At 40.7% G+C, this 25768-nt stretch overlaps 1 protein-coding gene across 3 annotated transcripts in view; it reads right to left on the bottom strand.

Moving 5' to 3' along the window:
• The window catches only part of CHD6 (chromodomain helicase DNA binding protein 6), a 172369-nt gene that overhangs the window by 58629 nt on the left and 87972 nt on the right, over nt 1–25768 (bottom strand). For all 3 annotated transcript variants that reach the window (XM_037164551.2, XM_053671404.1, XM_053671403.1), the window contains 9 exons: nt 25472–25558; nt 25086–25220; nt 24420–24541; nt 22950–23193; nt 21595–21771; nt 20622–20765; nt 17476–17731; nt 16469–16679; nt 6637–6832 (listed from right to left, as the gene is read on the bottom strand). In XM_037164551.2, coding sequence (XP_037020446.2) covers nt 6637–6832; nt 16469–16679; nt 17476–17731; nt 20622–20765; nt 21595–21771; nt 22950–23193; nt 24420–24541; nt 25086–25220; nt 25472–25558 — 1572 coding nt within the window. The remainder of the gene's footprint in view (nt 1–6636; nt 6833–16468; nt 16680–17475; nt 17732–20621; nt 20766–21594; nt 21772–22949; nt 23194–24419; nt 24542–25085; nt 25221–25471; nt 25559–25768) is intronic.

Genomic DNA, 25768 nt, shown 5'->3' on the forward strand with positions numbered 1-25768 from the left:
TCGAAAGAAATACACATTGCAATGGAATATAACTCACTGAATAAAAATGAACCCATGAGAGCATACTGACATAAATAAGTGCAAGGAAAGGGAAAACTCTATTTACAGTGGAATGTAACCAACAAAATGTAGGGTGACAGAAAACACCACTCTGTAACCATCATAGTGATGACTGATTCAGGAGTCTAAAATAATGGATGAAATTTTGATGAAGAACAGGACATTTCCATAGTCTCAAAGTATCTGTCCAAAATTGATTATTAGTTTTTAGGGGGGAAAAAAAGCAACTTATGTGGAGAAATCTGGCAGACACCACTTAACTAAGAAACCAAAGCCTGTGTTACTGGACGACATCAAGTTTCTCTCACTGTGATAGACTGAGAAGGGCATGTCACTTCACTGGTATCACTATACCTGAATCCAGTCCGGAGGGGACACAAACATAAACTGCGGGACAATCTATGAAACAACAGGCCTGTATACTCTTCAAAAACATCAAGGTCATAAAAACAAAAGAAAAATCGAGGAACTGATTCACAATAAAGGAAACTAAAGAGACATGAGAACTTTATGCAATGGGTGATCCTGGATTGGATCTTAGAGGGAATAAAAAGGATAGTGAGTGAAATGGCAAAATTTGAATATAGACTATGGACTGAGGACAGTATTCTCATTTCCTGATTCTGAGAACTGAACTGTGTTTACATAAGAGAATGTCCTAGCACTTGGGAAATACACACCAAAGCACTTAAGAGGCACCTTACCCTCAATGGTTCATACAACAAATGGTGTGTGCACGCGCGCGTGTGCATGTCTGTGTATGCACTCAGACAGAGGAGAGGGCCCGAAAGGGCAGAACTAGGAAAGCCAACAGGGCGAGCTGTGAACAGTTGGTGAATATGGACAAAGGGTATACAGGAGTTGCAAACTAAAATTATATCAAAATGACAATATAAAAATTATTAAATATAAACATTTGAAATACCTTCTCTCTTGAGATTATGCTGTTTACTTGATATACAGACAGATTCAACTGTTTCGTTCTGCTTTAGAATTTCAGGAATTTACTTCAACCTACATTAATTTAACCACAATGAAGGGGGTGGAAAAGAAAAAAAGCAGACCCAGTAACTTTGGAAAATGGTGTTTTGATTAGGTACTCTAAGACTAATTACCACAAAAAACACTCAAGTCTGATATTATAGGTTGGTAAATTTCCTTTCCACAGAATGTGGGTGAGCAATTCTGAAACTAGTATTCTTATGTGTTTACTAGGATTGAACACGATAAATATAGTTTGTTATAATAATGAGATCCAGGCTTCTCACAGCCAGGGAAACGAGTTACAAGTAAAGAAGACAGGAAGACTACAAAGAATTCTGTGGTGTTGGACTGGAATCAGAAACCTCACGATGGATGGACACAAACGGATTAAATATAGATGTGTGGTATGAGTGTTTGTGTTAGGACACATACATGTATTTCCTAGGTCTGTCTGCTCGAAGAATCTAGAAGCAATAATACTCCAGGTAGCAATAGGCATGCCTAGTAGCTAAAACTTAGTTTCTACATGCCTTTTTTAAATAAAAGGAATCAGGGACCCTTGGAGAAATGGTCGATTCCATGGCTATGGCAGGAAAAATGGAACATGAACATGAACATCTTGTAGTGCTAGAAAGTAAGAAAAGTGCTCAAAAACCAATGGGAACCTCTAAAACGACACAGGAGCCAATCTGAAGGACCAGACCTCCAAATGACCAAATATGAGCATGAAAAAAAATGAGAGGAATAAATCATGACCCACAAAATAAAATGAACATCCTTGAGTCCATACTGCTATAAAGAAATGATGGGCAAAGGTCAACTGCTCTTTATAGTAGACTCCCAGTTATAAGTACAGAAGGAATGACTGAAACAGAAAACTACCATTAGCCAAACACCATAATAATTATGAAGGCAAAACTATTGATGGATGCTAATAAAATCAACAGGCAAACATACGAGAAATGGGTTTAGAATCTCAAATTATCTCCGCCCAAGACATTAATTTTACAGGTAAAACGAGGTACTTTACAGTGGAGAAACCTAGCAGATCCCACTCAAGCAGTAATCAAGGTTAACATCACAAATAAGACAAACTGATATCATGTTCCTCCATATACACAGAAAAGGTCATAACATCACTTCTATGATAGTCTTGCCCAAAATGCATAACTTCAAAATGTGATCAGAAGAAAACATCAAGCAAACACAATTTGAGACAGTCTAAAAAAGGGCTAGTCAGTATCCTTCAAAAGTGTCAAGGTCATGAAAGATAAGGAAAGACAGAAGCTGTTACAGATGGGAGCAGGCCAAGGAGTCATGACTTCCAAAGGAAATGTAAGATCCTAGAGAGAATCCCAGACCAGACAAAGAAAACTCGTAGGAAACCGAAGGAATATGAAGGTCTATAGATTATCAATGATAACTTCCTGGTTTCAATAAATATTATGTTTTTATAAAATGTTCATATTAAAGTGTTACTCTGCAACACTTTTAAAGTTTAAGATGATTACAGACCTAATTTTAAATAATGCTATAAAATACTTAAGATGGTTTGTTCCAAAGGCAAATAGACGAAAAGACATATTTGGAAAACTAGCTTCTATCCCTGTTACTTCCATCCTGTTCCCTCACTCCCTTTACATGTAGCCACTTAAAAATAAAGTTCTGATTGATTGTTTTATTTCTCCATTGGCGGGAAGTGGGAAGAGACAGCCTATTTAGATAAATGCTAGCATGCCATGCACACTTTTTCCACCTTATTTTTTCCCATCCAACACTACATTCAGAAGTCTGCAGCAATATTTCCCATTCTTTTATATTATGGTTTAATCAATCAGTCTTCTATCATTGAACCACTAAGTTGCTTAGTCTTTGGCTATGGCAATTAGTTGCCATGCTTTCTTTCTGTATCTTTAGTGGTAGTAAATCTTTAGTCTTAGGGGAAGATCTGATGGATAACTCTGGTAAATAAAGGAAGGGATCAAGGTAAGTAGTTTATGGTATGAAATCCTTAAAGCAGCAACAACATGTGGCCATAAATGCTGACAATGATTTTCTTTTTCTGGCTCATCTACTACTGAGAGTAAATTACAAGACGAAATTTAAGAAATGTTCTGAGCAAAGGTCTAATAAGGGGAGCTCTGCAGACATTATTAATTACCTCTTTGGTATCCAAATTCCCTTTCTTCCTCACTACCAGAACCCTGATTCTTGCAGGGGGCAGCAGTGTGTTCAATTGAAACCACTTCCGGCCTCCCAGGGATGGCAATGTAATACAGCTGTAGACAGCGAGATGTAGAAGAAGTCTACTGGGGATATCTGGGAAGGTTTTGCTCTCCTGGAAAAAGCGTTGTACCTTCCCGCCTAGGACATAAAAGGTCCATTTTGGAACCAAGAGGATGTAAACCACATTCACTGAGGATGGTGGAGCAGAAAGACAGAAGGAACCTGGGATTCTGATGACACTATGAAGTCACCTCAATAGTTCTGGACTACACAACTCTAAACTCCTTGTTAACTGAAGAAAACAAACCTTTGTTTTGGGGCCACTGTCACAAGCAGCTAAATGATATCAGGAGACAGACATACTCACTACTAAAGGTAACTTACCTGAAAAGTATCAAGATGAGTCCTGTCACATTTGGAAGACTTGTCATTTTGCAGTCAAGTTTTAAACAGTTAATCACATATTCCTAATTTTTCTAATCAGAACTCACAAAAAAATGTGGTCAAGAGAGAAACATTCAGAACTAGGGCAGCAACTGAGATGAAGTCCAATAAAACCCACGAACAGGGTACAAATACGGAACCTCGGAGTGTAAGCAAGCAGGGGCAGTGGAGCTTCTCTCGCACACAGGGAAAATTATAGCGCTCTAACGCGCCAGCATGACTTGCGGGCCCAGTTTATTTAGTTTTTAATATGTTTGAGGTGAACAAAGGCCCATGAGAGACAAGAAGTAGTGTTCGGACCCGTGACTGCAGAGGGAAGACAGGGGGAGGAGAGCACGTAGTTGCCCCAACAGTGAGAGATTTCTAATTCAGGCCTTTAATTTACCACCGTCACTTTCAAGTCCGGAACTTGGCAAAACCTTACACTGTATCTTCACAATTGTGTGAAAATCAAGTAGCTGGTACAAACAACCAAGCATAATGTTGATTCCTCTCTTGACCCTTACGCTGCTTTTTCACATCACTAGCTCTACTACATTTAAAAAAGTACATTTTCTTTAATGCTTTAAAATACTACTTGTTTCTTAATGAAAAATCCGCATAATCTGGGAGGTTAAAAAGAACTACTTCAGAGCCACCAGAACCCAACCACTTTTGGCGTGCTGGTATAATGCCTGAACCCAGCTTCTATGCACAAGCATTTTATTTCAGGCCCGGCACTTTTACACTTCTCCTGCCGATCTACAAGTCTGCGTATGCAGGCCACCTCCTCACGCAGAAGAGGAAGGGGGCTCTCTGCAGCATGAGTCAGGGAGCACTGGGAAGTGAAGTGGCCTTGCATTTTGCAGACCTACACTGGGAATCTGAAATTTCTACCACCAGATTTATTCCTTGGGGAAAGGTACCATCCCCTCTTAAAATGTAAAATGTCTTTGAGAAATGGGATGGATATGCGCCCGCAAACATAAAATCACTATTTCAACTTTGTGATTCAGTGTAATCACCCAAACCAAACTCCTGAGCACCTCTGCTTTCCAGGGCCTGACCTGCTGTCTAGGGCTCGGGAAGTGCATCAATATGTCAGCCAACAGCTGGCTGAGAACAGGAGAGAGGAGATGCTTTTGCATCCATGGAAAAGGATGCTTTTGGGCAGCATAAGATAAGGAGTGGGGAGTGAAAAAGAGAGGACGTTGAAAAGAGAGGCAGGAGAGTACTCCAAAGACACCTGACTCACTTTCTGTGGGACTGATGCTGCCCAGCAAGTGCCTGGCCCACCTGTGGCAGGGGTGTGCTTAGGCTCATGCCTGCCCTAAGTGGTTATACCTTTTATTCGCTGTGTCTGAAACATTACTCCGCTGACATTACTTAAGATCCTTCCCCATCATTTAGGTCTCTGCTCAGATGTCATTATCTTCAAGAAGGCTTCCTAGCCCTGACCGGTATAGCTAAGTTGGTTGGGCATCAGCCCACCAAGCAAAAGATCACCAGTTCAATTCCCAGTCAGGATGCTTAGGAGAGGCAATGGATCAATGTTTCTCTTTCACATTGATGTTTCTCTTCCTCTCTTTCTCCCTCCCTTCCCTTCTAAGAATCTTGAACAACAACAACAAAGTCTTTCCAGATGACTTTCTAAATCAGGGCACCCAATGCCCATCATGCAGATCCTCTTACTCTGGTTTATTTCTTTGCACTAAGTGCAAAGAAAACATACACTTTTCCTTGTTTACAGATACAATGCCACACAATTTGGTTTACAATGAATGACTCCCCCCCAAGTTTTAGTCAATTATCACCAATTTAATAATTTAAAGGGCTGGTTTTTAAACTAGTAGAGTGCTTTCTTCAAATAAAATGTTAGTTGGAAACTTACTAAATGAAAAAGACAAAGCAGAATGGCTCCTGTAAGGTGGTGGCCAGGGAAGAAGCCCCCACCCTCACTGACCTGGCTCCCTCTGCCTGCTCCCCCCCCCTGGGGCACCTGCTCAGTTTTGTGAACTAGCAGCCTCCAAACTACCTTCATCAGTCTCTGTGTCATGAAAAAGGTTGGGAGGCAGCTATGACTCTCCTGACCCTCTACTCACACTTGAGTATCAGCACATATTCCAAGATACACGTAGCATGAAGTTCATTGTTAATGGTAATGGATATAAAGCTATATTCCAGATGATCTTCTTGACAAGTTAGAATCTCTTTGGCTGACTTACTGTCCAATCTGGTCATTGTTTCTTACTTGCAGAGTTGATGAAGACCTCTAAACTCTAAGTTGATGGCAGAAATGTTAGCTCTCCCATTTTCTTGTTTGTTTATGTTTTTGCTTTTGAACTGTGTTAACTTCAATCTCTGTAATAACTTTGGTCTTTGCAATTATCTTTTAAAGCCACCATTATTTAATTTGGTTAAAAGTAGATCATATAATCTGCAAATCCACTGAAAAGGGCATAGAGAAACTCTGCATTAAGTGCAGAGCAAATGTACCGGTGAGGATGCCTCTGTCACCAGGGAGCCTACCCACCCCTTTGAGTTATCTCCCCAACTGTATATGACATATGACCATTTCATGAACAAGCCAAATGTTGAAAATTCCAGAATCCAGGATTAGTCAAGCTTACTAACTTTATGTCTGATGATGATGATGATGATAATAATAATAAGAAAGAAGCAGCTCTATTCTGTATTTGGAGGCTACGACTATGAAATACCATTTGATTTAAAGTAAAAGGAAAGAACCAATCTCTGATTAATGGGAAGGGGCGACATTTACTTTTCATTCAGTTGCCCCCCTGCACTGAGGCCCTAAGCCTGCCACCTGGCTGACACCAAAGCATGGGGCATGGCAGACACTCTATAGACAAGCCAGGCCCAGTCATGATGTTCTTGGATTCAGGGGTGGCTAAGGCAAACAGCAATCATCCTAATGGTTACCTGCAAGTCATTTTGTGGGTTCCAGTCTGAATCAAATATGATGCAGGTATCAGCAGCTGTGAGATTGATCCCCAGGCCTCCCGCTCGGGTGCACAGAAGAAAGACAAAGCGGTCTGAGTCTGGCTTACAGAACCGGTCGATGGCTGCCTGGCGCAGGTTTCCCCGTACTCGCCCATCAATTCGCTCATAGGTGTATCTGAGGGGACCCAAACGAACGAAAGCCCAGGTGTTAATCATGACTTCAATGGAGAACAGCAAACAACGCAGGAAGCTGCTGACTGATGGCCTTAAATCCCTCACTTCTAAATTTGGACCAAATATCAGCAGTCTACAAGGAGTACCCAGCCTCTACATAGGCAGCAGGGCAGACACCTAAAACTAGGTATTATAAAATGCACCCCCCCAAACAAACAAAAATCAAACCAAAACAAAAAAAACAGCCACAAACTAAGGAGGGCTAGAAGAACTGTAAACATAAAAAATATCAATCCCCACTGCCCAAGCAATTTCTCAAGTTACTTCCTACTTTTTACTTGCATTGAATCTAATCATAAGACCAGGAAAAGCAAGTAAAACCCTCAACCACCTACTTTCAGCAGTGCTCATAACAAGGAATCAAGTTCAAATCAGTCTGTAGCTGCTGTCTGGTGAAGTGAAAATGGGAAGAAGACTACCTGCCAGGCAGGCCCTTTATATCTGGGCTGTAACAGTTCATTTCTGGCTCAACAGTTCCTCAAAGCTTTAGAGGTACAGAGCAAAACCTCCAAGTTTATAGCTGAAACCAAGGTCTTCTGGGAAGTTTACTGCCAAACAAGTGGGGATAAATCACAGAAAAGGTTTTGTGTTGTGTTGGGGGTGGGAAGGAACTAAAGAAATTTGAAAAGAAAGTGAGGAAGTAAAGCTGAATATCCTTCTGGAGGCATACACTTGCATGGAAAGTTAAGAAACAATGGTGGAAAGCTGGTGGAGAAGAGAGGGGAGAAGGAAAGACAATAAGAAATGAAACTGCTGTGAGATCACATTGCTGTCTATCTAATTAGAAAACACAGCCAGTACAGTACCTTTATGATGGCGATCATGTAATTAACAGAGTTAAAAGCTGCAGCACCCTAGACAGCTGCTGAGAGTGTTATTCTTTTCTTATTTACCCCCTGACAACTCAAATTAACAAGGGAGTGCACAACCTGGGACCAATTTGACATCCAAGTAAGAACTGGTTGGTAAAGTAGAAGTAACAACCTTGTGAGAAAAGGACAATGTCAAACAGCCAAGAAGGTGAATCCTGATGACAATCTTACTGGAAGCCCAGAGTTGGAAATCTGATCTCTAAAACTTCAGATAAATAACTTGCAAGAGAATAAGGATAGGCCGTCTAGGGGTAGATGACTCTGTGTGGGAATGACTCCAGAAGAACAAATTTGGCAACATGACCCTGACTTCCCCGAGGAAAAGGAAAATTCACATAAAGAAACTACCCAAGGAAATCCACGTAAAGAAACCAGACCCACTCAGGCTCATATGGGATATGCCAGACAGCAAAGAACCATGTCCGAAAATATGTGTACCTTTTGTAAAGTTACAGTGAACTAACAGCAAGTTAAAATACTGTAGCAACCTGGACAGCTGCTCTCCTGGATTTACAGGTGTAGATTTTCCCTTTCTTCTTCTAACGTAACAAATTTAAGAATAACATATGAAACTACAGTAGGAAAAAACCAAAAGACTGATGAAGACAGGATTGCCATGAAGGCAGACTAAGAAGATCTTGTGTCATGAGATAAAAGCTAAGGTTATATTCTGAATTCTACAAAACTATGAAGCAATTAGATATAACTATCATTATTATTAATAACAGCCACAGCAACAATATTAACAGCAACTTAAGTGTCCACCTCTGTGCCAGGCACTGCAGTCATCACATTTAACTCTCACAATAATCCTATGAGACAGTTTTGCTACTATTGTCCCCATTTCATAGTTGGGGAGACAACAACAACAAGTACAACTAAACCCGTACAAGCGAAATAACTTGCTTAGTCACCAGCTGGTAAACCAGTTGAACTCAGATCCATTCGACTCAAATCCACACTCTTAACCAGTTTGCTGTGTGGCCTTCATACTGTACCCTGCATTTCAGGGCAGCAGGACAGAAAGATTTCCGTAAGAACTTAAAAGAGAAAGTTAAATAAGAGACACCAGTAAACTTAGAAAACCTATAGCTCTGGTGGAAGATGAAAGAAGAAACTACAGGTATCAAAGTGATTTCAATAAATCAAGGCACTGAGGCCTGACCTGGGTGGGTTCGCACAGCAGCTGGCCATTTATTTACATGATATGGTGGAGGAAACATGGAATTTGGACTCAGGAGACAGGGCTGATACAATGAAACAATTGCTGCTACCACCCCCACTATCACACATGCCAGCGATTAACACTACAGGCACAGAGGATTCAATGTTCTTTGACAAGACACCCCCAGCCCTCAGAGAGGAGTGAGATGTCCTTGGATCTGAGTGAGGCAGGGAATTAGCATAGCTCTGGGAGGGAGGGAAAAAAAAGTCAATGAATAGCGATGCTACAGCTCAGCCATCAACCAGGGGAAAAAAAACCATAAAATTAAGATGGTGTACTGCCAGCTATGACATAACAACGGTTTTGGAAATTGTGCAGGATGATTGGAACATCGATTCTCATTTCCATCACTTGTTCAGTTTTGAGGGAGTACTCTCGAAGAACACAAAACTAAAATAAAAATCCAATTATTTGAGTTCTTTTAAAATTGTTTCTTACCCCCCTCACTTCTGAGCCAGACCCTTTGGCTAGGCCCTCACCCCTGGATGAGAGTATGGCATGAAATTAAATGGGAAGAAAACCAAAATGACAGCTGGAGAGGCAACAGGGCTCAAGAACAAAGGAAGTCCTGAGGGCAAGTAAGTTTGAATGAAGAAATCGGACATCATAAAATTTTCCACACCAAACACCACTGTAGCAATTAACCCCTCTGCGTCAACTATATTTTGAACAAAAAAGCCCTCGGAGTTAATGTAGTTCACCAATCTGTAATTCTGAGTCACTGCCAAATATCAACAAGAAGCAGGTGGCACTCTGGAACACCTCTGTGTGCTTTGCCTGGGGCGCAGGGAGGGGTGCCATGATATGTTCTGGCTCAACAAGAAATGTTCTCACCAAGCCTAAAGGAAAATGGATGGCTTTCTCATCTCCCAGCAATAACCAGCTGGCAAACAAAGCGAACAAACTCCCACTCACAATAGCCATAAACACATGAAATACTTAGGATTCAACTCAGTAAGAAATATGAAGGACTTGACAATATGACACCAGGGCCCGTGCTGGTTTGACCACCATTGCCCTAATACCTACAGAGGTTCTAGCCCAAGGTAGGTGCTTTATAAACATTCACTCAATCAACAGTGCATATAAAAGATCTCAATAAATGTTCTTCAACTTTGCAAAGACATCAATCCTACTTTACTAAATGTGTAAAAGCCAATCAAAATCCCAACAAATGGACACATGTATATATAGATAAAACACAGGTGGGCAAGTGTGTGTATGTGTGTGTGATTACACACACAACATATATATATACACTTTTCATAGTGAGAGACCAAAGTAGTCAGAAAGAGATTAAAAAAGAATAATTATGAAGTTCATCTGCAATAATATATGAGCAACAGGATAGAAATATTGATCAAAAGAATAAAGGTTCGAGATACACCCAACATATATTGTATCTCAGTATATTTTATGGATAGTGTTTTAGATGAGTAGGGGAAAAGATGAACTATTTAATAAACAGAAAATTAGACATACTTGGAAATAAACTAAATTAGATGCCCATTATATACTATTTATCAAAATTATAGGATTGTTGACCTACATGTTACAAACCCCTCCTCCACAAAAACCCAAAGCAACCCAATTAAAGATTATGAATTAACATGCACATTTAATTCTTCTGTCTTCCTAAACCTCTAGTAAAATGAGAGTAAAAGGAGTTTTTTTTATTGTGTAATAATGCCCTCCCCCAAATAAACCCACAAGCAGAACAGAAGACATCATAACAAAATTCTGGAAGCTGGAAAATCAGCAAAATGGTCTTTAATTTAAAGAAAGCGGAATCCCAAGTGAGCAGCAACCTGATTCAACACTGCAGAACACCGACAGGGATCAGATGCTGGTGGCACCGGGGACTCCTGAAAATGGGGATGCAAAGAGTCTAAAAACCCGGGAACTGGTTGAGTATCAGCCTATAGATTACCCACCCCAGTCTTGGGGGGTTAAAACAAAAGCCCTGTACCTCTCTCTACCCTGGGGGGGGGGTACCAATCACAGTTAAAGATAGAAGTACTAGTCTGAAAAAAAGGGAAAAGACAGATACTGAGACCTCCCTACCTCTCTCCAACTTGCTTTCCCATAGTCAGCTCCAGGGACAATCCCATCCTTTAGGCTGGAGAGAGGAAGAGAAACATCCAAAAGTACTGACACAGGAGATTCCCAAGGACATGGTCCATCCAGAAGGATAGTGTTTACACAAGAAGAGTGAGGCCCAGAGCCGGCAAGCCTGGCCCACATACACAGAGCTTCCGATCAGCTGGATGGTGCCCACCATCTGATCGCTCAGGCCAGGCACTGGAGGAAAGCCTTGGATCTGAAACAGAGGCTCTGCTTCTGGTATGGAGGGGCAAGGTGCTAACACAGCAACCCTCAGCAAATAACACCACAGAGCCCAGACGAAATACAGAAAACAAAACAAATGAACAGAAAAACTTCTTGTAGGGCACTAGAGAGTTAAGGAAAGCAGGCAGACTTTGGAGAGGAACAGAAACTTGTGGTTTTGATCAAAGGAGAAGCCACCACAGTCATGGTGGCAGAGGAGCAGGGCAGCGACCCATCTGATTAAAAAAGCTGCTGTCTTTCTAACCAGAGGCACAAGGGGGAGGGATCTGGGGCAACCAGGACTGCCAGAAGGTGAGCGACAACTCCACAAAATAAAGACAGAGAGAGTGCACCCCAAACTCTGGTGTAAACTCTTCCTACATCCCTGTTCGACCCCTGACTCGCCACGCTTAGAGCAGACTGGAAGCAGTCTGAGCTGAGACTGGAGCTGCTACCCACCAGAGACACGGACAGAATCTGTGCTTTTTGAGTCACGGCTCCTATAATGCCTCCCAAAACCCTATCAACGTTACCTACACAGCAATATAACAGAATCCTGAATCTTCACAACAAAATATTCATGATGTCCAGGGAAAAAACCCACAATTATGTAACATGAAGAAACAGGAAAAGTGTGACCCATTCTCAAGGGGGAAAAAAATCAACAGATGTCAAGTCCAAAATGTTGTAATTATCAGACATGAACTTCAAAACAGCTATTATAATTATGCTCAGGAAAGTGAAGAAATGAATGCAGTGAATGCATATACAGGAAATCACAGCAGAGAAACATCAAACTAAGGAACAAATGAAAATCTCAGAACTAAAATTACAATCTCTATAAAGGATGGGGGCTTAATAAGCATGAAGGAAAGAACAGAGAAAAGAGTCAGAGAACCTGAAAACAGATAAATCAAAACAAGAGCAAAGAAAAAGGACTGGGGGGAAAGAGGAAGATGACCTAAGGACCTGTGGGGCAGTATCATGAGGTCAAACATACAGGTAATTGGGGTCTTAAAAAGAAACAGGTTGTAGAAAAAGGAAAAAAGAAATAGAAGAAATAGTGACCCAAATGTTCTAAAATTTGAAGATGTTTGTTTACATATTCAAGAAGCTCAGCGAACTCTGCACAGGATGAATTCGGCACATCACGGTCAAACTGCTGAGAATCAAAAATCAAGAGTATCTCACCAGATAGAGCAAATCAACACATTATATACAAAAAAACCCCAGCAACTCAGGACCACAGAACTTCCCATCAAAAACCATGGGGGTCAGAACACAGTGGAGTAACACTTTAAAGTGTTGAAAAAAAGAGAAAGCCAACCCATAATATAAAGAATAGAGATATAAACAAACAAAAACGAAAATTCTGACTGGAAGAAAACTGCAAGAAGAAAAAAAACCGAATCTACCATGATTAATTTCAGAAAGACAAAAGAAAACACTACATCTATGAAACACAAGTAACCATTTAAATGCTATAAAAGCTGAAAATTTGAGAAGAAAATGGTCTGGGAAACTAAAAATATAGAAAGAAAAACTAGGATTAAAGTTGGAAGAGAGTAAAAAACTTCTATCAGAAGATACAGCAAAATATAACGAGATGAATAAAGAGAAAATAGAAAATCAGGTTATCAATTCAGAAGTTCCACAAAGATAAAACAAAACAAAATAATGAAAGATAAAATTCAAGAAAATTCCCCAGAGCTGAAGAAATTAGATTTCAGATGTGAAAAAACTACATAGCATCCAATTGGATCAACGCCATACAAAAAAACTAGTTCACTGTAAAACTTCACAGCACTGGGCCAGAGGATACATCAAAGCTTCTAAACAGGAAAAGTAAGTCACATATACAGACTGGGAATCAGAAAAACTTTGAACTTCTAAACAGCAAACCTGGAGACTAGACGACAACAGACTAACCCTTCAAAATTCTGTGGGAAAATGATTTCTAACTTAGAATCTCAAACCTAGCCAAAGTATGATAGTAGACTACAAACATTTCAAAGTCTCAAAATTCATTCATCATTCACCCTTTCTCAGAAGCTCCTAGAAGAAGTACATGGGGTCCACCAAAAAGGAGACTTGATTCAAGTGGAAAGAAACTTGTCAGCAGCATGATGAAGGGTGGGAGATCACAGATGACAGCTGGGTGCTAGGCGGGAAGGGCAACTGGACGGAGAGGAGCACGTTAGAAGACCTCAGGAGAGACGAACCCTGGGAAATGGAAATGATGTGCCTGAACGCAACAAGGGGAGATTTAGACAACCAGGGTAAACTCTGCAGGTGAATTATAACCACTATACAGAAAAATAAGCAATTCAGTGAAAAGATAATTTTTAGTTTCAGGGAAAATAAAAACCCTGCAATAAAGAAATGACAGGATACTACATGACTAAGCTAGAATTTAGCATTTACAGAGGCCATACTGAACACTACACATTAATTTAATCGTAAGTATTATGTGGCACAGTGGGAAGACAGGACAGGAGGTGGCACATGGGTGTTTATGATGGGCACTGAGAGATAAATACTCATTTTACACAGTGAAAACAGATACCTAAAACTGGAAAAATAAATAAATTATAACTACTAACATTATTTAGATATAGCTACAAGTACCAAATGAAATAACTAAGGAGTTTAAACTGTTTCTGGGAGTGGGAAAACTCAGGGGCCGGGGGGGGGGGGAAGTAAATTAGAAAATGCAATTTTTCATAAGTCTAATAGAATAATTTGGCTGCTTAAGTTATGTGCATGCGTAACTTTAATGAAAATAAAACACTGAAAAGTAATGATGATAATCAGGCCCAGAAGAACTATGTTATATGCTATGGGGGTAAAGAAACCATAAAAAAAAAACAACTTCATAATATTTATATGATTGCAATGGTTAGGTGAGAGAAGCCTTTTTAATCATATTAATTTAAGCACTTAAATTTATTTAAATGATGTTTTAAGACTGAGATATTTGACTACTATAAAATTAAAAACTTCTAAAAATAAAATAAACATACAAAAACCCACAACCATAAGCAAAAAGTCAAAAATAATACTGGGGAAGTAAATGCACCATATTCTTAAGTAATGAAACAATTCTTACAAAGTAATAGACAAAAAAGACAAAGAGCAACAGAAAGTGGAGAAAGAACTGGATACACAAACCACAAAAAAAAGAAATATGAATAGATAATATAATACGAAGAAAATTAACTCTCATTAATCTGAAATATAAACTAAAATAAGGGACCATAATTTAAATATCTTTCTACAGGGATTTTAAAAATATGTACCAAATGCTTTAAAAAATGTACATTAGAATTTATTCTAAGGAAATAACTGGTAACATTCACAATGGATATAAAGAGATATTCAGAGTTCCTTGAAATGCTGCAAAACTGAAAACAAATTATAAGACAGAATGTCACATAGTTCACCAAAACTGTGTTGTAGGAAAATAATTATAAAGAAAAGTGTCACAATATGTTAAATAAAAATGTGAGTTACAAAGCAGAACGTAGAATATTTAAATAAATAAAAAACAAAACTAAATATATGCACGAACAAAGAATAAAAGACTAAAAAGATAAACGCCCAAGTCTGCAGCTGATGGTGCTATATGTGCCCATATTTACAAAAGAAACCATTAACACCTCAGTAATTTGAAGACAAAATAAGCAATAAATAATAAATAAAAACATCATAAAGGGAACTAAATAAAGATACCTGTACTTAGTCAAAGTGTGTTAATTATACTGTTAGTCATTTTGGGGGGGGTTCTTTAGAAAAAAAACAAACAGCCAATTAGGAGCTGTTGTATAGTTCGAAGAGAAAGATAATACATCTGTGAGAAGCAACTGTTCCAGCCCTGGCTGGTGCAGCTCAGTGGATTGAGCGCGGGTCTGCGAACCAAAGGATCATGGTTTGATTCCCAGTCAGGGCACATGCCTGGGTCACAGGCCAGGCCCCCAGTGGGGGCGCGCAAGAGGCAACCACACATGATGTTTCTCTCCCTCTTTCTCCTTCCCTTCCCCCCTATAAATAAATAAATAAATAATGTCTTTTTTTTTTTTTTAAAGGCAAGTGCTCTGACAGTGGGTTCCTAGTCCAAAGTGAATTATAAAATATGAAACTACTAGTTTTGATTTATTTGTTACAACTTCCTCAAAGGAAAATTATACATCTTAATTCTTTACCTAAAAAACCTAGGGCTCAGAGAGAAAATTTTTTATTGTGTAATCTGATTTCAGAGAATTATTTATGTAACATTAAATGTCAGCATATCCCATAGCTAAATTTGTTATTTAATACTTTCTACAGGTTTACATGTTGTAAGAGCAAACAGAATCTTTAAGGACTAAGAACATTTAAGACAACTAAGATGGCTATAACTTTATGAACATAAAAATTTCCTTTAAACTTAGCAATAACTAGGCTAAAAGTTTCTATGATCTTGAAAAGTCTTCTATCATTAAGAGTTTTTAAAATCCATTTATCATCTTCGGATCACTGCTGTATCCCAAGGGCTGGAAATGTAAGGCAGAGCACGTAATGTATAATAAATGCAGTACCCACACGGAACCCAAGTAACACTGCAGGCCTTTCACCTTCATGAGTAATGGATTTAAGTTCAAGAAATTACAGGAGTGTGAACAAGAAAATAAATAGCTAGTGTTTCATAATACCTTGGAGGGTTTGCTGGAAAAGGACGTAAAACAACCCCCAATTATTTTTCTGTGAGTTGTCAGACCATGCTCTTTTAGTAACCTGATACACAGGGAAGCTTTCCAAGAAGTATCTGTCTCATCATTAAGCAAAACAAAAAAAGTAAACACATTATTTTCTTAACCTTGTCTAATGATGTTTGAATTGTTTCTTCCAACTAGGGAGAATATAAGTAAGCATGTAGAATATTCATTTTAAGCAAAGCAAAGGCTCTACATTATAGGCTATGAGATTCATACTGGAGTTAAACTTGGATATACTTGGTCATATATTTAGTTTAGTGAATCTTTAAGAAGAGATTCCTTTTCTCCCTTTTTAAATACTTTGTTGTTGTAAAAGCACAGTCTTTGAATGAGTCACAAAAGTACCAAAGAAAAGGAGGTGTCCACAGCACTGGACACACAGCCTTGACATGTCTCACCTTCTCTGGATGAGATAATCTTCCAGGATATCAAGGCAGCGCACCATCTGGGAGAAGATGAGCACTTTGTGGCCACCTGCAATCAGCTTAGGGAGCAGTTTATCAATCAGCACCAGCTTCCCTGCTGCCTGAATCATGGCCTGCAGCTGGAAGTCAGGGGCATCAGAGCTGTGGGTTTTCCGGAAATCTTCCAAAATCTTCTCCTCTGCCCCTGGGGGGAAAAAAGGAACAAATCTATTCCTTGAACAAACTGTAAGGCTGAAAGCTGCTCTCTGCATTGCAGATCCTAGGAGAAATGAAGTGAGTTCTCCAGTCCCAGCCCCACAGCCCTTCCGGCGAGGCAGTGCTGTGTGTGCACCCCGGTCCATGCCCTCAGCAGACAGCTCCGCAGTGGCAACAGGCACTTTGCGCTCCTGAGAAGTCTTCCCAGGTAGAAAGCATCTGAGATACAAAGCTGACTTGTGCAAGTAAACAAAGCTCCACAGAGAGTTGACAAAAAACCACATCCTTTAATGTCATAAAAACTTAGCTATAAGCAAATAAAAGCCACATATTAATCTAAAACGTTACCAAAATATTTTACTGTAGGAGAAAAAAGGTTCCAACATGTTCTCTTATTAATACAGGCAACTTCTCATTTATTTAGAGTTTTAATGTCATTGTATCAAGACCACTTACTCAACAAGGTAATGCATGTCCCTGTTCCCAAGTGGAAAGTGCAGGCTAAACCATGAGTAGGTTAGCGGTCAGCAGACTGATGAGTAGTAACATCCCTATCTTCTGATAGGCAGATGGGATCAAAACTCAGGGCTCTGTGTACACATACATAGTAAGACTGCTGACGAAGATCCATCAAACTCTTTGAACCTCAGTTAAACACCCGGTAAAAAGGCGAGAACACATATATCCTAGCATCTCACGGGAACAATACTAAGATGTCTGGTTATGGTGAGCTCGTGGCAGAGCCCCACGGCAGGCCTGAGGTGCCCCCAGGTTCCCCCACTCACCGTTGATCAGGTAGGGATGGTTGCAGCACTTTCTCAGCTCCATCATGGTGTTGATGAGATTGGGCATGTTGTGCTGATTTGCCCCCTTGGTCAGGAAGGAAAAGTTCTTCTCCAGGATGGCACGGTAGTACTTTTTCTGGATATTGGTGAGCTCTACTTCAATAATCGTCTCTTGTTTGGGGGCAAGGTTCTTCTCCACGTCATCTTTCAGCCGACGAAGCATCATTGGTTTTAAGATAGACTGCAGTTTCTTCACCTGTCCAGGAAAATCCTGATTTAATGATTACTGGAGTATTCCAACCTTCACTGCAATCTCTTGGGCACAGTACTGTGGTAACAGACTAAATAAAAGACCGTGACTGATCCCTGAACATGAGGCTGAAAGGAAAAAGGGATCTGGTTTTTGTTCACTTTTATTTACTCAGAAACTATGTGGCAACCTTATAAGATATAAGGAAAAATACAAAAGACAGTCCCTCTTCTCTAGCACGGAGAAAACAAACCTCTCTCTCCCCAACATTCACATATGCAACAATTAACTGAGGGATATTTAAGCCATGTTAAGAGGTACAAGTGACATAAAGGGATGATTTAGATGCTGAAAGAACAAAGTAAGAAGCAGAGGCCATCTGGGATGGGTGAAAGGGATGAAGGTGGTCAAAAGTACAAATTTCCAGTTATAAACTAAGCGAGTCCTGAGGATATCCAGCACAGTTAATAATACTGTATTGTGTATCTGAAAGTTGCCGAGAATAGATTTTAAAAGTTCTCATCACTAGGAAAGAATTTTGTAACTATGTGCAGTGATGTTAACTAGACTTACTGTGGTGATCATTTCATAATATGTACACACACTGAATCATTGTGATGTACCTCTGAAACGACTAGGTCAATTACATCTCAATGTAAAAAAAGGCAGAGGCAATCTGGAAACTGATTCTTTGCACATCTTGTACACAACGACAGCAAACACATTTGGGGAGCGGTACACAGAAAGCTAATGCTGTAGGAGGACTGTGCCATTCAATCACGCGGCTGCCACACCAGGGGCACTTGGAGCCTGACAGTGTTCTTTGCTCTACTTCTCTGCTCTTCAAACAGCCTAGGCCAGGGACAGCAGCGCCCCACTCACTGGTCTGCACTGGCCAGGACACTTGCTCCCTTTCCCAAGAAGACAATGACAGAGAAGGGATTCAGGGATTCCTAGTCACAGCACCTGAGTTCACCTTGAGCTAAAACATTATAGCAGTAAGACTAATCCTGGTGGGACAGTAAAGTAAGGACAAATGAAAGTGCAAAAGTTCAAGTTTCAAGTCATACAGGTTTGCTAACAAAATTTAGAAGAGGTAGATTCTGCATAAGCAAGTTGTGAACTGTGCCAGCGCTTCCTGAAGACAGAGTGCTTTGGGAGACTTACGGAGGCAGATTTTAAACAATGATAAATATGCTTTAATTTGGAAGCAGATGCTTTCTAGAAGTTTTATTTACTATGATTTAAAATAATAGACATTTGACGTAATTTTTGTGGTTTTTCTCCTAGCCAACCCCAATCTTAAATCTAACCCATTTATGAGACTTTCATTTTATCAACCAAGGTACTCAGGAATCTAATCCCCCAAATGGATATAGAATTACTGTGTAAGAACCCAAAGAGAAAAGACACAGCAAGATCACTGTTAAGGACAGGCACAAATGCCAGTCTGCCACATGCTGCATCCAACTTCTGCCCTTCACTCGGTGCATACCTGGGATCATTTAGAGTATACTATGTGCCAGACACTGTGCTGGTCAATACAACAAACACAACTTTGGAGAAGATGTGGGCCTTTTCCTCAAGGAGGTCATACTGTAGGAAGAAGAAAACAATGTATACCACAAAATAAGTGCAATGGGAGAAAAGGATGCATTTCTAAGGGTCCAAAAATGGAGAAGGTTGGTGCTGGCTTTTAAAGGATCAATAGATACTACACATGTTCAGATGCGGAATTCAGTTTGATTAGTCATTGCTCTCAAAGCCTGACTTACCACAGAAGTAGAAACAAGCAGATTGGAACCACAGAGTGTACCCTTGACATCTGTTAATGAAATTCCCAAGCCTTCTCAGTCTCCAGATTCTCTGCCCCAACCCACTCTCACACCACTGTGAGATCAGTTTAGCAGGACTAATTACATCGCTCCTGCCATCAAAGCCCTGCACTGCTTCCCTAATACTTACTGAATTCTCCATCCTGTCTTTCCAGATCTTCCCACAGTAGAACCCTAAACCGCTCTGCCCCATACTCCAACCTTCCATCCTGTTTCCAGCTTACTCTGATGATTCACTACTCCCAAATAAATTCCATTTAATCAGTAATAGATTTCAGTTTTTCCTATGCAAAGAAGTCACCATCTCTCTTTTTTCCACCTACTGAAAACTTAGCCACTCTCCCAAGTTTACTTTCAAATTATAATCTCTTCATGAAGTCTTTCCTGAGTCTCAGACAGATGTGACCTTTCTCTCCTACAAAGTCCCCAGTTCTATTATTTGTTTCTTTTGGGGCATTTAAACTTGTCTGGCTTATTTCTGTAATCCCTAGTAGAGATTTCTACCCACAGTAGATGGCTATTTATTAATGTCAGTTGTTCTGAATCAGCTTTGAGTCCAATAAGCCAGGCTCAGGACCAGACCCTTGAAAACTGTGGAAATTTAGTTGATATGGACAAAGCTACACTTACCAACTACTCTAGTATACGACTGCCTTCTTTTCCTAACTGCTTATTAATATTCTGTTGTACTCAAAAAATAAACCTGGGAATTATGTTGCAGATTATAAAGGAGGAAGGATGAAGAATGAGGGAAGCAGAAGAAAGAAAGCACCACGGCCCTAAAATCAGAGCTACGAGCAAAATCATCGATGTTACGTATGAGATCACTGATGGCTAGAGAACTGATACGTTAACGTAAGATATTTGAGATGCTGGTTCATTTATTCCTTGGAGTAATACAAATTGCTAATAATGGGCTCACCCTCCTCAACATAAACAAACAAATACATCAACTAAAGGCAGCCAGAACTTGCTAACTCCCGGACCCACAGTAGCTTCGTCTTTCCACATGCTGAAGGTAATCACCACAACGGACCCTTAATACTTCAGGCCCCATTTACCTGTTCCTCTGTTTTCAGATCCCCAAACTCCTCCAAGAAAGCAGTCTCTGAGGGAAACTGTGAAGGCTCCAGAAAATTGAGCAAACTGAACAGCTCCTCCACCGAGTTCTGCAAGGGCGTCCCAGTGAGCAGCACTTTGTGTTCCTGCGCAAGGGAACACAACGTGATGAGTGGCGGGGGGCTCCCCACACAGTGTGTGTTGGTGGAAAAATGCAGCCAGGGCATTCTACGCTCAATGTGAGCAATTCTACTTTGCTTTAATGGGAATACAGTCAAAAGAGAGATCAAACTTCCTTTCATATTACTAAGAATCAACAGCATTTCATGTTAATTAAACAACCATTCATCATTCACTCATTCATTTATTCAATATTATTGAGTGCCTTTCCACCACATACTGGACACTGTGCCAAAACAGTAATGTAAAAGGCCATCATCTCTGGCACCAGGGCATTCAGGGACCTACAAACAAACCAGAACACCTTACATTTCCAGGTCACAGATAAATGGTATTTAAGATTCCCCTAAGTCCCTCTGGAAATCAATCTGTGGCAACCGTCAAACTGTTAACCCAGTTCATAAGTAAAAAACATTTGGTTCTGCCCTGGCTGGTGTGGCTCAGTGGATTGAGCATGGGCCTGCGAACCACACAATTGCGGTTCGATTCCCAGTCAGGGCACATGCCTGGGTTGCGGGCCAGTTCCCAGCGGGGGACTCACGAGAGGCAACCACACATCGATCTATCCTCTCCTTCTCTTCCTCTCTAAAACAAACAAACAAACAAACAAACAAACAAACAAACAAACAAACAAACAAAAACATTTGGTTCCTACACTGTCAGCTATGAAGGGCAAAAAGAAAGTCTAAAGTAAACAGACTGCACAGGTAAGCTACCTGCAGAATGCCTAAAGCAGGCTTCCTCCACAGTGAAGAGAAGCAACCGCTGTTCATATAAAGAGCTTGCAATTCTCACCAGGGCCATGAGCTTGAGACCTTCCAGAAGTTTGCAGTTCCTATTCTTCAGTCTGTGGGCTTCATCAATGATCACACAGCTCCAGTGAATCTTCTTCAGCTCTGGGCAGTCTGCCAGGATCATCTCAAATGTTGTGATGACGACATGGAACTTGAAGACTCCTGAAAGGGGGTTTCCCTGAGGATGATACAACAGCAGGCAAAGCTTTACACCATGGCTCTAGAATTCAGCTAATGGGCACCAGCTGGACCAGAGGAGACAGCACTATAAATGCTAGGACCTAGGTGAGAAGCCAATAAGCATTGCTCTTCCTCATTTGAGAAAAGAGACCATAAGAATGAACCAACTATTTAGACAAGAGACAGATCTCATTATATCGATGAAACAGAAGCAAGAGAGCATGTGCCCGCACAAAGGTGAGACAGATGAGCAGTGCAGAAGGCACAGCAAGGGAGGTTTTCATTTATTAATTGCCAAGATAAGGAAAGCAGATGGGTGTTGATTCACACATTCCCAGTCATGAGTCTGTCTAAACCATGTGCAGCTTGAAAGCCCAAGGAACCTTCTTTGCTACTTTTCAGACATAATTAATTTCAACTTTTAAACTTGGGTTCCAGTACATATTCAAAGTAATAATCTCCATTCACCTGGGACAAGTGCTACGGGGCAGGGCACACCTTGGTCTTTCAGCCTCTCAGTGCTGCCGTCACAGTTAAAGAGCAGAGCTGCGTCATGTTAGACAGAGCACGCTGTCAGTTTCTTCCAGGTGTCTCCTGTCCCTGAAGCTCCTGGCTGGCTTTCCTCTGATTAGATTCATTTAATTTTCACCCTGATTAATTATAAAACCAAGTGACCAAGACCAGCATACAGGTATACTCGGCAAAGTGCCTATATTTAATAAAAGCTTTTTAAAAATTCTATTGTGCTTTTAACAACTTGAATCCTGTTTTCTCTTTATCTTTCCCTGTCGGATCTGTTAACCTTTTCTCCAAACTCCCTGGCTGGATACCCATTCTCTATACCTGACTTTTCTGCTTACTTTCTTCACCGAGCACATAACAATACTGATAAATTTTTGTTATGTAAAAGCAACTTCATAAGCCAACCAAGAAGCCAAGTTTTCAGAGTCCTAAAAAAGAACCTCTGGAATATCTCCGAGAGTGGAAAGCATGCCCTATAAATTTGTGTTTTCTCATAAATTAAACTACCAGGGAAGAAAGAAAAGTCTGCTTCAGTACAGATACCAGTCAGTCAACAGCAACCCAAGGCATAAGATACTTTGTATCTGGAGTTGTATCCCAACTCCAGAAGACATCAGGGTGTCGCTGGGTCTTCGTGGCTCGTGCGAGGCTCACCTGGGCATCTCTGTACACCATTTCGTACTGCTGGATCATCTGCCTGCTGATCTGGCTGCCGTGGTACACGATGGCGTTCATCTCTGTCCACGTCCGGAACTCCCGCTCCCAGTTAGTGATAGTGGAGAGGGGGGCGATGATGAGAAAAGGGCCGTGCACCCCTCGAAGGAATATTTCTGAAAGGAATGTGATGGACTGGATGGTCTTCCCTAGGCCCATCTCATCAGCCAAAATACAGTTTTTTCTGCAGAGAGTAAGAAATAAATACAGGTAATTCATCATCACTGTAGAAAAGAGGTAGAGGTTGATTACAACTAAAAAGATAATTCAGAAGCATACCCTGACATGTAAGATAGTCAAGAAAGGCATTATCGATATTTTCCAGACATGCAACTGAGGCAAATTTTTATTATGATTACTGTTCATACCCTACCTTCTCCCAAAATGGAACTATATAGCAACTTGTGAGAAAATACAGGAAATGGGTCAATTTAAATATAAACTAAAAATACTACAAATTAAAATATCAGAGAACAAAAATATGCCTTAAACCAAAGCCAGCTTCTGTACCTAACAAACTTCACGGAAACCAAAGCAAAATAAAGGGGTAAGTTACATGATTCTCACTGTTCATCATTTGTATTATCGAAGGTCAAACATAACACAAATAAATTCCCAATCAGAGTAAAATTATTGGTGTCTTCCAGTGACGCAGGATCACAGACTGCCCAGAGCTGGGACATTTAAAAGGGTGTGGCCCCCATCTGGTCTCACCCTCCATGACACAGATGGCACCCTAAGACTTGGAAAGCCACACTGAGCGCTGTGCTCGGAGTGACACTGTGACAGAGTGGCAGAGACTACACTAGAACACCCATCTCCAGGATCTCCTCTTGGTGCGTTTTCCATGACAACATGCTGTCTTTAAAATCAATACTAGGGACATTCTAGAATGTTAAGAAAATGTCAACCCATCTTTCTCGAATTTCATCCGTTTCATCAAATTCTGATAGGAACTAAAGCACAAAGAGTACAAACTGAGAATTACGGTACAAGTCCAGAACTTTTGTGACTCACAAACGAGTAGCGGAGTTGGGGCTGGAATCCAGATCTATGCCCCTTTAAAGCCTGTTTTTGCTAAAGACTTAGAGATAGAAAACATGTTTAAAGGATCTTCTGAGCATAACCTCTTATGATAGAGCCTAACCTTTTGGATGCACCAACAAGAAAAACAAAGAGCACAAAGTCTATGCTATATAAAGATGGTTTCTTTTGGTTGGAGAAATACCGGCATAAAAATACAGTCCTGGTATGACTGACATGTGAGACTCTGGCCGAAATCACTGGCTGCACTGCACGCTCCCAGCTGCTGCTGCTACTCTACACTGACCAAGGCAGCTGCCCACTTTCAGGTACAAGCATTTTGTAGGAAGTTCACCCATGAAGGGAGGAATGGTTCTGGATCCTCACCTGTTATACCAGTTAAAAAGAAGCCAGTTCATTCCCTCCAGCTGGTACTCCCGGAGCTGATTACTGTTCTTATACTCGCGAGACTTCTCTAGTTTCTGCCAGGAGTCTGAAGCAGGCCGCTCCTAGTGGGAAAAAGCAGAGAGCTCAATACGTAGAGAATGACCTTCTAGAAGCATAACAAGACTGGGGAAGGTGGTAAATCCAAAAACACTATCCTAAAGCTGGCTTCAAACTGCAGTGACTCTTTTCTGACGAACGTGCAGGCCCTCTGTGTTCTAGGTTTCATTGGATTAAACTGAGAATGCCTCTCTAAAATTTGTATGCAATCAATGAAGAGAAACAGACCCTCCTAGACCTTGCATTATACTGTTTTACTGAAACTTAGCTGTCACTCCCACCTACATCTTAATTTCCCCTCAATCCAACATCAGTCAAGTTTCTGTTTTCTATAGACAGAATTCTTTTATTTCTTTGTGCCTGTAGTATCAGCTCAGGAAAATACAGTGGGTCCAATATTTTGATTAGTTTCTAGAGTCAGAACATCAGACAAAACCTTTGTATAATCAAAATGGCAAATTCCTTAAACTCTCTGTAAACACAGTAACAGTCTTACTACACCATCTTTCTGTATGGAACATCAGTTTCTACATGTAACTGACAGATTACCACATGCTTCATTTCAGGGAGGACTTGGAGAGATTCGAACTCTTTAACTTTGGCAGGGTCCACGTCTTCCTCCAGCTCCCACGTGCTTTCCTCGTAAGGCAGGGAGCACCACTTCACCAGATAGTGCGTCACCTCCTGGGGGGGGGGGAGCAGGAGAGAGATCTATGTGCTTTCCCCTAGAGTAAAGGGGTCCATCATTCTCTGGCCAACCCTTGGAAAACCACCCTACAACACAACACAACACAACACAACACAACACAACACAACACAATACAACGCAATACAATACACAGATGCCATTGAAACAGAGACCACATGTTAACAAACAAGTAAAATACGACGTAAGAAGGGAAGATACTTTCGGGGAGTCCACAGTGAACACCCACCTCGCCTGTTTCTGCATCTTTGGTGTGGGCCACCTCCAAGATGCGATCGACCTCTACGTAGTCTGGATTGAACAAGTCTTCGTCAGGCTAATGCAAATAGAGGAGAGGAGTTTAAAAGCTGCCTCGTGCCCTCAATCCCATGTCCAGTGTTTTATTTCTAAGTGACCCCCTATTCTGGGCCCAATCAGTAAACATGGGAAACGGTTCACCTGAGAACAGAAGTCACCTACAGACATTCTTCATGGTCCCTAAACCCTGACCGCCATGGCTAAATTGAAAGGAGCCAGCCACGCCGCA

The sequence above is a fragment of the Artibeus jamaicensis genome, unplaced genomic scaffold, assembly GCF_021234435.1.
Source record: "Artibeus jamaicensis isolate MK-2021 breed Jamaican fruit bat unplaced genomic scaffold, CSHL_Jam_final contig_685, whole genome shotgun sequence".
In the NCBI taxonomy this organism is placed as follows: domain Eukaryota; kingdom Metazoa; phylum Chordata; class Mammalia; order Chiroptera; family Phyllostomidae; genus Artibeus; species Artibeus jamaicensis.